Below are 15,801 nucleotides of genomic sequence, written 5' to 3'. Positions count from 1 at the left end.
GCACATGTTTTGGCTTTTTATATACATTACATTGGTCCAGTCATGGGTCCCCTCTGAAATCAATAACCATCCATCCATTTCATGTTAAGCTAAGGAATCATGTCAATAAAGTCCAAAACTATATAATATTTTAACATAAATGCTAAGAAAACACACGCACTTCTTAGTAAACTTTGAAATTTGATTTGTATACACTTTCGGCGTAAAAGTTTTACATTATCAACAAATCACAACTAATCTAATAGAAGAGTTTAAAAGTAGTTATAAATACGGTTACATGTTTTTAATGAACCGACGATTATGATTGATTGATGATGTAAAGTATTTTTACACAAACAATATATACATTTTTTTTGTGTGTATATATACAAATTAAATTCATATACTTTTTCTATTAGTTGAAATTAACATTAATGTGGGACCTGCACAATTTAATGAGACTAACTTGAATTTTTTTAATAAAAAGAGTGTATGTTAGAGATTATATTGCTAAGCATGTCAACCAACATTTCAAATTGAAGGTGGTGTGTTCCATGTCTAACGCGATACAAGATATATAGTTACATTTTATGAAATTATTGTTATTACCAGTATCTACATGTCAACATCGTATGCGGTGTTTGGAGGAGCTCAGTTTATTTTGCTAGCAATAGCATTCCTCATAGTTTGATAGTACCAATGTAGACCCCACACTAGCATTTTTTATACCACTAGGTCCAATCTATTGACAAAAGGGTGGTTCAGAAGCTATCATGTGAGTAACTTTTTAATCTTTAATTTTATTTTTTCCTTCCTGTGTTTTTATTCTGTTTTCTGTTCATATAAATAATGCCTTAATTAAGAAGATTAATGCATCAGAAAATACAAGATGGCAAAGTCATCACTCTTAATAACACTTGTGATTCTCTTCTGTGGTTTAACTCTTGCATCAAGAACAAAAATCTTACCCTTAAGCACTATTACTGCATTGGCACCAGAACTCAATGATGGTGTTTGTTCATCACTGGTGAAGACACAAGGCTATGCTTGTGAAGAACACTTGGTACTGTACATTGCTTTCATATGTTTCTTTTTTTTTTTTTTTTTTATTAGAAATCAGCAACATTTAGAGCAAAAAGTGTCTTCTATGTGTATATAATTGTTTTTAGAACAAGCAATAGGTTCTAACTAGCTTCTTTATGTATGTAATTGTTTTTAGGTGACAACAAAAGATGGTTATGTTCTTAACATGCAAAGAATTCTACCAAGAGGGAAACCTGGAAATAGTATACCAGTTGTGCTACAGCATGGACTATTCATGGTTAGGCCGGATTGATTTATTTGAGTTTATATACTTACATAAACATGTGTGATACTGTTCGAGAGAGCTTATAAAAATAGCTTATGACATGGCCATAAGTTATTTTCGTCTTATTTTCATGAACTCTCGAGGAGAGTTTACGAAAACAGTTTGACTTTAGTTTATCTTTTGTTATAAAAAATAGTTTATAAATAAGCATTTATATGATTGGTGTGTTTTTGTAGGATGGTGTGACATGGTTGTTGCTACCGCCAAGTCAATCTCTTGCATTTCTGTTGGCAGATAATGGATTTGATGTTTGGATTGCTAACACGCGAGGAACCAAATATAGTCATGGACATACATCATTTTCTAATAACAGCTCGGTAAGTTATGTTTTTTTACTATATTACATGGTTTTAAGTTACGGTTACACTATAAACATTTTATATTGTGGAAAAAGAAGTCAATGTGGTCGAAATTGCAGTTGCGGTGCCATTGTGAAGATCTCAAAATGCTTTATGTTGTGGCCGCAATTGCCGTTGCAGACCACAATTTAAAAGAATATGTTACTGCATTTCTCTGGTCATGAAATTTAGTTCAATTGAATAAGCAAAATCATCCGCGGAATTATTATAGGACGTTCTCAACTTAGTCTCTGGAATTCTTAATATTTCAAAATTGTCCTTGGAATTGAAAATCTCGGATCATGATAGTACTTTTAGGTAGTCCAATTTGATTCCATTGGTAATATCAGGTTTCCAATGTTTAGGATTATTGGAATTGGTCATGGGATGAATTAGTAGCATATGATCTTCCAGCAACATTCCAGTACGTGCATGATCAAACTGGACAAAAACTACACTATGTTGGTCACTCACAGGTGATTAATTGCTGATTTTTTTCAAGTTCTCCATATATGCAATTCGATGTGATAAAGACTTAAGATTGTTGAATTGTTTTGTAGGGAACTTTGGTTGCATTGGCTGCTTTTTCCAAAGATCAACAACTGGACAAGTTGAGATCAGCTGCCTTGCTTTGTCCAATTGCTTATGTTGGTCAGATGACCTCACCAGTGGCGAAAAATGCCGCTGACCATTTCGTTGCAGAGGTAACACTTGTTGATAAATGTGTTTTTTTTTTCACCAATTGAAATAAAATAGATAAATTGTTGTTCAAAATTCAAATATTAACATTGAAAATTTGTATTTCTTCTTAACAGTCACTGTACAAATTGGGAATTTTTGAATTTAGCATTAAAGAGTAAGTAATTCTTATTATCTTTTTTTTGTTTGTAATTATCATTCATTAATTTGCATATGGTTAAGAAGAATGCTACCTTACTACTTCCTTGTAGCTCAAATTTTTGGATTTGGATCGCCTGCAGTCACAATCTCACTCGTTCATGCAATCAATACATCGCTAGTTGTTGAGATCAAACGATCCATATTTCAATGCACCGAGCTTGAAATTCGGACCACATGATCTTGATCCAACAGTTACCGGTTGCTGACTGTAGGCTATGCAAATCCCAACTTTTCTTGTTGTAAGACATTAGATGAAATTTCTCAAAATTCCACGTGTGTGATAAAAACAGAATCAGAATCCTTCCTGATGTATAAATTTACTTTGTATTGAATGTGAGGTTGAACTAATATTTCCATGTCACACATTAGGGGATCTGTTGTGAAGTTTCTTAAGGACATGTGCAAGGGCACATCCATTGACTGCACCAACTTGTTTACATCTTTCACAGGTTTTATGCATGTTCCAATTTAGCAATAAATCCTCATACACCCTTACCACCAGAAAAGGTCTATTTTTTACAGTTATCACCTACATTGATACTATTATCATACTTTCAGGTCCAAATTGTTGCGTAAACCCTTCGATAATGAATACTTTTTTGGATCATGAGCCTCAGCCAACAGCAACAAAGAACATGATCCATCTATCTCAGAGTAAGTGGTACTATTTTCAAAAGGATTTAATTGATTTGCAAAGAACATGACTGAATATTGTGATTTGTTGACAGCATAAAACTCTTTACATTGCCGGAGTAAAAAATTTAAATTCTTTTCCTAATTCAAAGACAAGAATATACTAGACTACTAGTATATCTTATACTTCATTGTTAACAATTGAAGAATTGTTTGTTTCGTAAGAGGGGAATTGAATTTTAATCTTATGGATATGACAGTGATAAGGGAAGGAACAATAGCAATGTTTGATTATGAAAACAATGACGAGAATACAAGACACTATGGACAATCCACTCCTCCAATATATGACATGACAAGACTTCCAAATGTTCCACTCTTCGTTAGTTATGGAGGGGCCGATGCTCTTTCTGATGTTAAAGATGTGCAACTTCTGTTAGAAAGTCTCAAAGATCATGATGCAGATAAGCTTGTAGTGCAGTATAGAAATGATTATGCTCATGCAGATTATGTTATGGCTCAAAATGCTAAACAAGATGTATATGAACCTCTTATATCTTTCTTTAAGCTTCAATGATAGTTAAAGAACAACATATAGTACACCTTATAGAAAAATTTCAATTACTTTGTTTCCATATCAAAGAAGTTCATAGTAGAGAAATTTCATAATGTAAGCATATAGAAGATATTGTTAAATGAAAATCCAATATACTTTTCTGTTATGTGGACATCTCTAGTAGAATGTCACTTCCCTGGTAGAATTACATAACTTACAATACTTGACCAATTATTGTGTGATTCACCAAACACAAATCGTACGTGCCATCGGCTAAAACAATGAAATTCAACTCTTCATTGCTCACTCTCATTGAAAAGTTGGCCAACAGCATTCAACCCTACCATGGGCACTTTCTTGGTCAAGGCCATCAGCCAAGCAAAGGCTTTCAACAAAGATGTTTGCTTCACCTTCTCTTGTTTACTAGGCATAGAAATCAACTCTGGAATCTTGTGTCCTCTTATGAAGCCCCAAGTTGTATTGTGACACCTAGAGAACGGTAGGGTGTGTAACAGCTGAGGCCTCAAACGGCTGCACACCCCATTTCGTATCTCACCTGTCAAGGCGACAGCAACATTTTTCAGATTACCCATCATAGCAAGGAAAAAGGGTACACCCCCGAATCCTTTCCATTCGTGCAGAAGACTATTATTATCGTCTTCTTCGCTCTTGAGCCCTCAATTGCTTAAATTACTGTTGAAATAGGGGTCAGTTTTCACACTTCCACTAGGCACGCCGAAAATGCCGAACCCACCCAGATTCTCGACGACATTAGACACGCTCATCAAAATCATCTGTCCGAGCTGAAGATCAGCAATCAAGCATTTGCTAGTAGCATATTAACTACTATGTTCAACAATTCTTGGTGCTGAGGGTAAATTTATTATTCCCTCCAGATCAAGGTTGACTGAGTAACTCAATCGAAAGTCCAACATGAAACAATCTTCTCCGGTGAGCTCATTTGTCTCACGCAAAGAATAAGGCACACCCCTCATTCCAGCAACAACCTCAGACAAATCTTCAACAACACCCACTTTGATGGCTATATTAGTTATGTTATTCCATAACCTTTCACGGTTCCCATACACAGGCTGTGTGCCAACAAGATCATTATGTTCATCGGTAATAAAGACGACAAGATCATCCTTAGCGAACACCAGATTTTTGTAAATGTTGGCTTTTCCAAACCGCTTTTTTGGATACTCATCACACATTTCAACACACTCCCAAATCTCCTCGTCAGTAAAGTGACAAGAATCAACAACTCCATTCTTCATCAGGTTGTCCATGTTATCAACAAAGTTCTTGTATTTAACCTTCACACAAGTAATGTCCTTGTATTGATACTTCACCACATTAGCTGTATCAGCCAGGCTATAACTCATAACCACGAGATATCCTTTGAGGAACACATGCCTCGTGTTAGGTCTAGCGAGGAGACGCGAATGTATGTAAAATTACAGTGTTTGTTCTTAAGCTTCTATTAGGAGTACAATGTCAAAAGGTACAAAATCTTTTTTTTTTGGTAAGCTTGAGAACGGTCACAACTGGAGTAATACACAAATACATGAATACACAAAACTAGTATAATATTAAAACATAGTATGGGTGCAAATGCGATACGCCACAAATACATGAATACACAAAACTAGTATAATATTAAAACATTATGGTAAACATTTCATATAAAAATTTTCAACACATTGTTTTAAAAGACAAATAAATTATAATATACATTTTTTTTAACAAGAAATTATATAAAATGTATTATAGTGAATTGTTCGGGGACGGGTCCTCACGAGACGGAGGGTATGATCTTCGTCCCCATCATCGCACTAGCCTGGGGGACTTTCTCTCCCATCTCCGCAGGGAATAATTTTTCTTCTGCGTATCTCCAAACAAAGCGATCTCCGTTTTATTGATGGAATTGACATCCCTATGAGAAAAGTATGTCACAAGGGTTGAAGAAAAACAGTAACTTTTGTAAGTACTGAAGTCTATTGTTTTGGGCATACTTATTTTTATTTTTTAAAAACAAACAATTAAGTTTGCTAAGCTATTACACATAATTTTTTCTTACAAGCTAAATACTTATTTAAGAAAAACAAAAAATTGGATAGGTAAACCTAATTTAGGGAAGGAAAAAAATAAAAAGAAAATGTTCGTCAAATTAAGCAAGTTTTCTACCCTTGAATATGTATTATGCAACCAAGTTTCCTTGTGCATTTTGTTTATTTATCTAAGGTTTCTTCTATAAAAGACATTTTCACAATATAACATTATTCAAATATTTAAATCCTTTCAAAAAAAAATTATTCAAATATTCAATAGACGTTTGTTTCTCTTCCTCCTTGTTCCTAGGTTGTAAATTAAAAGTTGTTTTGCAAAAATGTTGTGTCAAATTGTTTTACAAAAGCATTAATGTTACTATTTCTATTATACCCTTAATTATTTATTACTTTATCTTATTTTAATTCTTTATTTTTTTTACTCATAACTTATTTTTTTCGAAAACACTAGTTATATTTTTAAATTTATGTGAAATAAGTAAAACAATTTATAATTTGGGATGAGAGACTTAATATAACAATGGAAAGACCTAACATTATCTTGTAAAACAAGAATAAGGTGACATAATTATTATTTTTTTGCCAAAATAATTAATTTATTGTTTTTCCAAATTTTATGAGACCACCCATAAAGTTTTTGTCCAATGAGATTAAAAAGATTTGAATTTTTAACAAATATTTACACACGAGAGATGACGTGGCAATCTTTTATTGGATGACACACGTTGCAATAGAGAGTTCCTTCTTCTCTTCATACAAGAACGCCATTTTCATCACTCGCAGATTCATCCATCAATCTACGCTTCTTCAACAATGGCGAAACTCTCATTCATTGCTGTAACTATCTTTCTCTTCAACAATCTCATCCTTTCTCACGCTCTCTACGGTTCTTCCTCACCCGTTCTTCAACTCACTCCTAACAACTTCAAGTCCAAGGTTTAATCTTTTTTCAATTTTTCATTGACCCAGTTCGTGATCCCACTTTTTTAGCTGGTTTTTTCAAATGGGTATTGCGTAGAATTGTTAAATTTTGTAGTTTTATGCTTGAAAACTATCTGGGTGTTTTGTGTTTGGAATTTTGCTATGTTGCTGTATTGTGGTGTTTCTGTTTTTGTTGATTAGTGTGTGAATATGGTTGATTTTATGATTCTGGGTTTTGTGGAATTACAATTTTTTGATTTGTGTGATATATATAATGTAACAAATCTGTTGATTCATACTATTATGCAAGTATGTGTTAATGTTGTGTTTTATCATCTGAAAAAAATTAATAGGTTTTAATTCATATAAATTCTTAAAAAGATCTTTTAATTCATGTGTTAATATTATGCCATAAAGCACCGGCACTCTTCGGATTAGGCGTGTCCGACACAGACACTGACACATTTGTTTACATGGAATTATGTCATTTTCTAAAATTATTATCGGTTTCCACATGTCAGTGTCCATGTCGTATTAGGTGTCCGTGCTTTCATAGATGTTGTGTATGTTTCGTTCTGTGGTGAGAAAAATTGATTTTGAAAGAATTGATTATGTGAAATTGATTAGCACTAAAATTTAGTTGAAGGTAAAGTGATTTTATGTTTGGATAGGTTCATGTGAAAGTGAGGTGAACAATAAATTTGAGTGTAAAAAACAATACCAGAATTAGAAGCTACAATTTCCAGCTTCAAGTAGAATCTACTTTGGAGGCAAGATCAATTATACTCTAAAAAAAATTCTAGAATTAGAAGCTACAATTTCCAGCTTCAAGTAGAATCTATTTTGAAGGCAAAATCAATTCTACTCTAGGTGATTCATTAAGGACGTTTCGATTTAATCATAACTACTTCTAAAGTCACACATATGATTGCATGTGATTCATTGCTGTAAATATTTTTATACTAACTAAACTCAAATTAAGGTCTGTTTGGATTGTTTTATATGAACTTATCTATTTACATTAGCACTTATAAGACTGTTTGAGAGAACTTACGAAAATTGCTCATGACGTGTCCATAAGTTGTTTTCCCCTTATTTTCATAAGCTCTTCAAGATAGCTTATGAAAACAGTCTATAACTTGTATGAAAACATTTTGATTTTATTTGATCTTTTGTTATAAAGATAAATTATACATATGCACTTAATTAAGTTGTTTATCCAAACAGTCTTTTATACTATTGTATTATGATTGGACTTTGATATGATGAAATACGAGCCCCTCCCCAAGAAAATACGAATAATTTTTATGAGTTAGCTTTTTCTAGTTTGTAATGCATCAGGTTTTTATGGGTGCCATTTTGAATAATGTCAGGTTCTGAATTCAAATGGAGTTGTTCTTGTTGAATTCTTTGCTCCATGGTGCGGGCACTGTAAGGCTCTGACTCCTATATGGGAGAAGGCAGCTACTGTATTAAAGGGTGTAGTTACTGTTGCAGCACTTGATGCTGATGCTCACCAATCTCTGGCTCAGGTTTTCCATTGTTCATTTCTTCATTCCTCAGATTCAGTATTTAAATTTAAATGACATATATTAAAGTAAGACTATGCTGCATGTGTTGTTTTCATCTTACATTTAACCTTTATGAATATGAATGTGTTATTATATGTTTCACATTTCTGTACAATGTACACTGGAAATACATACCTTTGATGGACCACGGACGATGCAAAACATGGTATTGAACCTGTTTAGATTGGTTTATTCGAGTTAACTATTGACATAAGTACCTGTTAGACAGTTAGGGAAAGTTTATGAAAACTGTGTATGCTCTATGATAACTTATGAAAACAGCTTATAGCTTATATGAAAAACAGGTTGAATTTGTTTTATCTTTTTTATAGAAATAGTTTCTACATAAACACTTATATGATAAGTGCTTAATTAAGTTGTTAATCCCAATAGGGTCAAGTGTCCTCCTGTAACTAACGTCATCATTTTGATCATTTTAGATATAAAATTGTTTGATGTTTTAGGGCATGCCCAAGATCCTACCATGCTCTACATATTGTATATCCTTATATGTAAAGTTTTTCCTTCGTTACATTCCTAGTCTTCCCATTCTATGTAAAGCAACCAAAGAATAAATTACATTAGTGAATAAGAATATGTTTGTTGAGATTATTTATTTTCCTGTCGCTTACATGACATTTGTTATTGTTTGCATGATGAAATATTTATTCATCTAATGCTTGTATCTTTCTTCTGTTATGATTTACATGTTCGGCTATTTTCTTCATTTATTTTATTATAACTGTAAATTGCAAAATTTGAAAAAATCATTTAGATTTTTGTGTCTTTTCTTAATTCCCTTCAGGAATATGGTATTAGAGGATTTCCAACTATAAAGGTGTTTGCACCTGGAAAACCACCAGTTGATTACCAAGGAGCCAGAGATGTTAAACCAATCGCAGAATTTGCACTTCAACAGGTTTGTTGGAATCTCTTCTTGGATGTTTTAACATTTCCCTCCCTAAAGTTTCAATCAAATATTTCCAACATGTGTAGTGTTACAATTTGGATTTTGGATAGAGTAGATAGATGTCTTCTTTTTGTGGAAAACAACAATTTCTTGTACTTTTATGAAAAATTACTACAAATAAAGGAGAATTTGATTAATAACTTGAAAGGGAAACTCTTCTTGCAACATCACTTGGTAGTGTACAAAATTTCAGCAGAGTGAGAATATCAATGTATTGGGATTAGGGTTGACTGTTCAGTGACTACTGCTTGTAATATTGTGTGATTATAGTTTATTTGCATGTACAGGTAAAGGCTCTTTTGAAGGAACGGTTAAATGGAAAAGCAACAGGTGGATCAAATGAAAAAAAAGAAACCACCGCTTCTTCTTCGGTAGAACTGAACTCTAGTAACTTCGATGAATTGGTTATCAAAAGCAAAGAACTTTGGATTGTAGAATTTTTCGCACCTTGGTGAGTACTTCCTATATTTCAATTATTTATTACCTGACTGAACATGTAATTCTACTTTCAGATTTGCAGTTTCTAAATCTAATAACAAATTTTGTCTTTTTTTATTTCTCAAAGGTGTGGCCATTGTAAAAAATTAGCTCCTGAGTGGAAAAGAGCATCCAATAATTTGAAAGGGAAGGTTAAACTGGGTCATGTTGACTGTGATGCTGACAAGGTAAGCTTATGGAGTATATCTAATCTCATAGTAGTTGATAAAAATTAGAATCAGTTTCGTCAAATAGCGGCTATAGCGTAGCAGAATTTTAACAAACTGTTATTGTTCGGTGATATACAATTTAGTAGAAAGTGTTGTCAAATAGCCAGCTATAGAAGCACTATAGCACTGTAGTGGAACTTTAACAAACCGCTATTTTTCGCTATCTGCATGATGATCAAGATGATCTCAACCTTACTTTTCAATTTATTTATATTATTAGTGTTCAATATTAAGCTTTTTATTCTGCCTTTCAGTTTATATTATTCTGACAGGATATTTTTTTTGTCAGTCTCTAATGAGCAGGTTCAATGTTCAAGGATTCCCAACAATCTTGGTATTTGGAGCCGATAAAGATACTCCAATTCCTTACGAGGGTGCTAGAACTGCATCAGCCATCGAATCATTCGCACTAGAGCAGCTGGAAACAAATGTTGCTCCTCCAGAAGTGACAGAGCTATATAGTCCAGTGAGTGTTTGTTCTCCTGCAAACTTTACTTGATTGTACACTGATTTGAAAGAAAGAATATAAGATATAAACATGAGTGTTGTCTATAGGATGTTTTGGAAGAGAAATGTGGTTCTGCTGCTATCTGTTTTGTTTCCTTCCTTCCCGACATTTTGGATTCCAAGGCGGAGGGGAGAAACAGATACCTTCAGCAGTTATTAACAGTTGCAGAGAAGTTCAAAAGGAGTCCTTACAGGCAAGTAAAAAAACATTTTGCTTACATTTCATAGTTCATACTTTCACATCCCTCTATGACTCATGAGTTAATCTTTCAAATTCAACTTTTTCGGTTTATACTATTGATTTTGTAAATGCTTTACAAACATGTTTAAATCAAGATAAAAGGCAACATGCATTGTCAGTGTAAACTAGTTTTACACTGACGTTCAATGTGAATCGTGCATGTTGCAGTTATTTTTAAATTGCGGTTGCAAAGTGTACTTACATGGAAATATAATGGGTTCTCATTGGATATCAGTGTAAAACTATTTTGCACCAACAATGCATCTTCATCAAACTCTTAAATCAGTCTTTGTTGACGAATGCTTAATGGTTTTTTGTTTGAATTTGGGTCTTGAACAGCTATGTATGGGCAGCTGCCGGTAAGCAGCCAGACCTTGAGCAGAAAGTTGGTGTTGGTGGGTATGGTTATCCAGCATTAGTAGCCTTGAACGTTAAGAAAGGTGTTTATGCTCCTCTCAAGAGTGCTTTTGAACTTGACCAAATTATGTAAGTCTATTTTTCTAATTTTATGCTAAATAGTTGGCGCTTTACTGAAGCAAACAAGTACTTGAACTTTATTGATTTGTTTTCTTCAGAGAATTTGTGAAAGAAGCTGGACGTGGAGGCAAAGGGAACTTGCCCCTAGGTGACACTCCTCCCACCATTGTAAAGACAGAACCATGGGATGGAAAAGATGGAGAAATAATTGAGGAAGATGAATTTTCTCTTGAAGAACTCATGGGAGAAGATGCCTCAACCAAAGATGAACTATAAGGAAACGCGAAACTAAGTGTTACAAAATTAGTCTTGAAGTCATTACCAGTTTTATGCTATAGGAGATGATAGTATGTAGAATATTAAAGGGAAATGTGTGGTCTTAAAGATGATTGTCCTCGCTGTTTTTCAGATTTTTCTTGTTCGGAATTAAAGACTAGTATAGTGATGAGTGGTCTTTTGAGGAGCTTCATGTCATTCTCATTCAGTGGTACAACATACCTCAGGAAAATGTTGGCATGTTGTTATTTTCATTTTTCCCATTAATGAACAATTGATTGAACATTAGTACGAGAAGACCTGGTTCTTTGGATCGTTCCTCATTGACCATAGCCGGTTGTGTGCAACATTCAACACTTTTAACTACACTCTTCTATTTCTTGATTTTTTTTAAAGTAGCATAGTGGCTTGAAACTCGTATTAAGGTGAATAAGTGGGAATTTGAAGTTCAAATTTTGACCCCTTTATAATGCAACGTTCGAGCTATGTTTACGGAGACTCTATTTCTTGAAATTTATATAATAATCAAACTTTTGTACCGCCTACATGCATTAGTGAAGTGTTTAGAAGATGGCGAGACTCATTTCCATTTACGAGTCTATATAAATTACTCCCTCCGACCCTATATCTAAGCCCCTTTTGCATTTTTCACTTCTCTCAAGAAAAGTTGTTAGTGCAATTAATGTTTCTATTTTGGGTGTTAATATTACCAAATGAGTTATTTATCAAGGTCTCTTATTCGGGGGAAAAATTGGGGATTGAATATTGATGAACTTGTTTGCTATTCCGACTCCCTTCATTGTTTCATGTTTATGCCGTTTTAATGTTAAGGACTTGATTGAGCAAATTAATACTATATTTTGTCACACTTTTAGAGAGGGAAATCAATGTACGGATTATTTGGCCAAGCTTGGAGCCTCCTCGGATAATGATTTTATTTATCATGCCTCCTATCCGGATAATCTCTTGTATTTTCGGAAGATGGACGCATGCATAACTTTCTTTTCTAGAGGGTAGTTTGTATTTGCTTTCTCTTCTCGTTTTCTTTTTTCCTTTGTTGTCGTGTTTAGCATAGTAGCAAAAAAAACACAAATGGATTGTTTGTGTCAATATAGAAAAGTAGTCAAGTTCAATGAAGAGTCAAGTCGCGTAAGTACATGTGAGATGGTAAAAGGTTGCGCGAGTTTGAACATGTAATTTAATTCCTCACATATCAACATGTGCGTGTGTGAGTTTCGCTTTTAGGCTACTTAGAGAGGGAAAAAATGAAGAGTAAAGTCGTCTAGGTAAATTTATACGAAACCTAACTATTGACCATTGTGACAATTAATCAATAAAATAATCTATGCAAGCTTCATCTTTTTGACTGGTACTACTAATAAATAAATCTGATACTATATGCATGTTTCAAATAAATATAATAAATCTTAGATCTGAATAACGCACGCTAAAGCTGAATGTCACCGAAACGAATAACAGCGTGATTGACTATTTTCGAATTTTTCTTTTATAGGATGGCACATGTACAACGTTACCTCCTAAGATAATAACACGTTGGTGAGCGCTAGTATATAATTATAATTCATACATGTGTTCATACTTTAGACTGGTCTTGATCTTGTAATATAGCTTTTATAATTCAAGCACTATATAAACACTTGTGCTATAGTTACATTCAATCAATATACGAGTCACTACATAAATTGTACTAGTCAGAATATTCAAATATTTCATCAGTTTGAGAGGCAATTCATTACCATATGGAGATTGAATTACTTTCAAGAGAAACAATCAAACCTTCATCACCAACTCCTTCTCATCTCAAACTTTATCCACTTTCTTTCATAGACAACATTTATTTCAGTAACTATGTACCATTGCTTTACTTTTACAACCCAAACAAGAGTATAGACCAAAATTCAAAAATATCACAACTTCGAAAATCCTTATCTCAACTTTTATCTAAATACTATCATTTTGCTGGTAGGATTAAAGATAAAACTACCATTGAATGTAATGATCAAGGTGTGTTATTTTTGGTCACAAAGGTAAAAAACAAACTTTCAGAGATTCGCCAAAATCCCACAGAAAAATTGTTAAACCCTTTGTTCCCTGATGAATTCCAATGGAAAGAAATGGATTGGAGTGCAAGTTTTATAGCCATTCAAATAAATTGGTTTGCATGTGGAGGAATGGTAATAAGTATTTGCATTAGTCACAAACTTGGTGATGCTGCAACCATTTTCAACTTCATGAATGATTGGGCCATTATCAACCAAAAGTTTGAGGAAGATGAAAAAGATTTAGTAGTATCACCCTTAAGTTTACTTGATGTAGGAGCAACAATTTTTCCACAAAGGGATTTGCCTATCTTCCCAGAAATGGTGTTAAAGAGAGAAAACAATGTGGAGTTTAAAAGATTTGTTTTTCAACCTGCAATGATCAAGTCTCTGAAGGCAATGGTAACTTCTAGTTCCATGCATTCTCCTACACGCGTACAAGTTGTAACTGCTTGGATTTACAAGCATGTCGTTTCAATTATGGGGTTAAATTTTCAGACGGCTTTGTTTTGCATGGCTGTGGATCTTCGAAAAAGAATGGATCCTCCGTTGTCTGAAAAATGTGTAGGGAACATGGTTTGGTTTTCGTCTATGATGACAAATAAGAAGGAAATGGAATTAGAGGAGTTGGTCTGCAAAATACAAGAAGGGTTATCTGAGTTTTGTGAAGATTATCCTAAAATGTTTAGAGAGATAGGGAAAAACAATTTGTTGATATCTGAGTGCTTGAAGCAAGCTACAGAGCCTCAACCCGAGAATACAAATGTGTTTGGTTTTAGTAGTTGGTGTAGGTTTCCAATGTATGAAGCAGATTTTGGATGGGGAAAACCAATATGGATCACCACTACCGGTTGTTCATCAAGGAATTATATTGGTCTAATGGATACAAAAGATGGAGATGGCATTGAAGCTCTTGTGAACATGGAAGAGAAATATATGGCTAAGTTTGAACATGAATTTAAGCTTCTTCAGTATTCCTCTCGTAATCCAAACAATGTTGGATATGATGACTGTCTGCTCCATTCATCACCTCGGGTTTCCACAGTATTTCTATAGTATTTTTATCTTAGCTCAATTTTAGTAATTTTCTGTTTTTGTTTCAGTTTGTTATTTTCTATAGTATTTTAGGGTTTGTTATTTACCTATTTAAGCTTAACATATGTAGAGGCAACTTTTATTCAATCAGTAATATTTTAGAGAGTTTTTCTCAATTTCTGGTGGATTCCGGAACCCTATTTTCACAAGTTTGTCGATTGCAAACTTGTTTCTTTTCAGTCTAGGTTTAGCGCTTGCTAGCTTACGCTTCTGACTGCGTCAGTTGGTATCATAGCAGGTTTCTCCTGTTCTTTTCCTAACGTGATCAGCCATGGGAGATCAACTGATGACGAGGGCAGAGTTTACAAGCATAACCGCAAAGCAACTCTTACCACGACCATCAAAACTCAATCAGATCAGATGGCAGTGTTGACAGCTAAGGTTGACGATGACAACAACAACAACAGAAACAATCCGAACAGGGGAGGAGGATCAATTCCGGTTATTAGGGTTCGTAATAATAACCATACTATTGTTACGTACCGAAAATCAAAACATATCCGTGGATCCGATTTGAAATACTATGAGCTAAGATATTAGAACAAGTTGAAGGATGATTACTACAAGTTTAAAATCTCCAATTCGATATATCGTTGTCCGTTTTGTTACAACAAAGATTACTTCTTGACCGACCTTTTGAGACGTGCTTCCAGAATGGCAGGTAACTCGCGTAAGACAGTTAAAGATATTGCTAAACACTCTATTCTGATAATGTATATTCAAAGGTATCTTAATGTTAATGTCGATGAAACATTTAACATCATTAATAATGACACAACTAAAAGAAATGATGCATCTGTAGTTGGAACTAATCAAATTATCGAGGAGACTGATGAGAACGTGGAACTGCAAACTCACTTTTCAGATTCTCAATCAATTAGAAACTTTCATATGTCAGATGTAAATAGTTCTTCCAAGAAAGATAAATCTTGTTTCCCTCATTCTGATTTGGTGAGCATTGTTGTTGAAAATATACAATCAGAACCTATTTTATTCACAACTTCCGAATATTATGAATCAGAAATTGAAGGCACGCCATCCAGCCAGCTTCCCAAAACTGTTGAGTTTCAAAATATAAATGATAGGTGTTGCGGATTCGTTGTGAAAACCACACCAATAAAAACTTGATGCG

The 15,801-nt window shown here is 33.8% G+C and overlaps 3 protein-coding genes across 4 annotated transcripts; all 3 read left to right on the top strand.

Annotated features, from left to right (window-relative positions):
- The first annotated feature begins 683 nt into the window (after positions 1 to 683).
- Positions 684 to 3,941, top strand: LOC146924333 (triacylglycerol lipase 2-like). 2 transcript variants are annotated; one of them, XM_085709376.1, is made up of 10 exons: positions 684 to 754; positions 978 to 1,042; positions 1,199 to 1,300; positions 1,525 to 1,665; positions 2,052 to 2,162; positions 2,247 to 2,390; positions 2,502 to 2,542; positions 2,956 to 3,035; positions 3,145 to 3,240; positions 3,480 to 3,941. In XM_085709376.1, the coding sequence occupies exons 3-10, from the start codon at positions 1,229 to 1,231 to the stop codon at positions 3,794 to 3,796; spliced, it is 1,002 nt and encodes a 333-aa protein (XP_085565502.1). In that variant the 5' UTR covers positions 684 to 754; positions 978 to 1,042; positions 1,199 to 1,228; the 3' UTR covers positions 3,797 to 3,941. The 2 variants fall into 2 exon arrangements, with proteins under 2 accessions (XP_085565502.1, XP_085565501.1); XM_085709375.1 differs by having other exon boundaries at positions 729 to 1,042.
- A 2,660-nt stretch (positions 3,942 to 6,601) lies between these two features.
- Positions 6,602 to 11,837, top strand: PDIL2-2 (PDI-like 2-2). The gene is made up of 9 exons (XM_085709367.1): positions 6,602 to 6,780; positions 8,139 to 8,297; positions 9,142 to 9,255; positions 9,594 to 9,757; positions 9,872 to 9,971; positions 10,303 to 10,479; positions 10,569 to 10,714; positions 11,101 to 11,247; positions 11,337 to 11,837. Exons 1-9 carry the CDS (start codon positions 6,658 to 6,660, stop codon positions 11,512 to 11,514), a joined length of 1,308 nt encoding a protein of 435 aa, XP_085565493.1. The 5' UTR covers positions 6,602 to 6,657; the 3' UTR covers positions 11,515 to 11,837.
- A 1,346-nt stretch (positions 11,838 to 13,183) lies between these two features.
- Positions 13,184 to 14,785, top strand: LOC146924331 (epi-neemfruitin B synthase L1AT-like). The gene has a single exon (XM_085709366.1). The coding sequence runs from the start codon at positions 13,275 to 13,277 to the stop codon at positions 14,628 to 14,630; it is 1,356 nt and encodes a 451-aa protein (XP_085565492.1). The 5' UTR covers positions 13,184 to 13,274; the 3' UTR covers positions 14,631 to 14,785.
- The last annotated feature ends 1,016 nt before the right edge of the window (positions 14,786 to 15,801 follow it).

Source organism: Medicago sativa, chromosome 5 (genome assembly GCF_051527215.1).
Source record: "Medicago sativa cultivar Bolivia chromosome 5, Bolivia_mono, whole genome shotgun sequence".
In the NCBI taxonomy this organism is placed as follows: domain Eukaryota; kingdom Viridiplantae; phylum Streptophyta; class Magnoliopsida; order Fabales; family Fabaceae; genus Medicago; species Medicago sativa.
The sequence above is the reverse complement of the archived record's forward strand: the minus strand, read 5'-3'. Positions and strand labels throughout refer to the sequence as shown.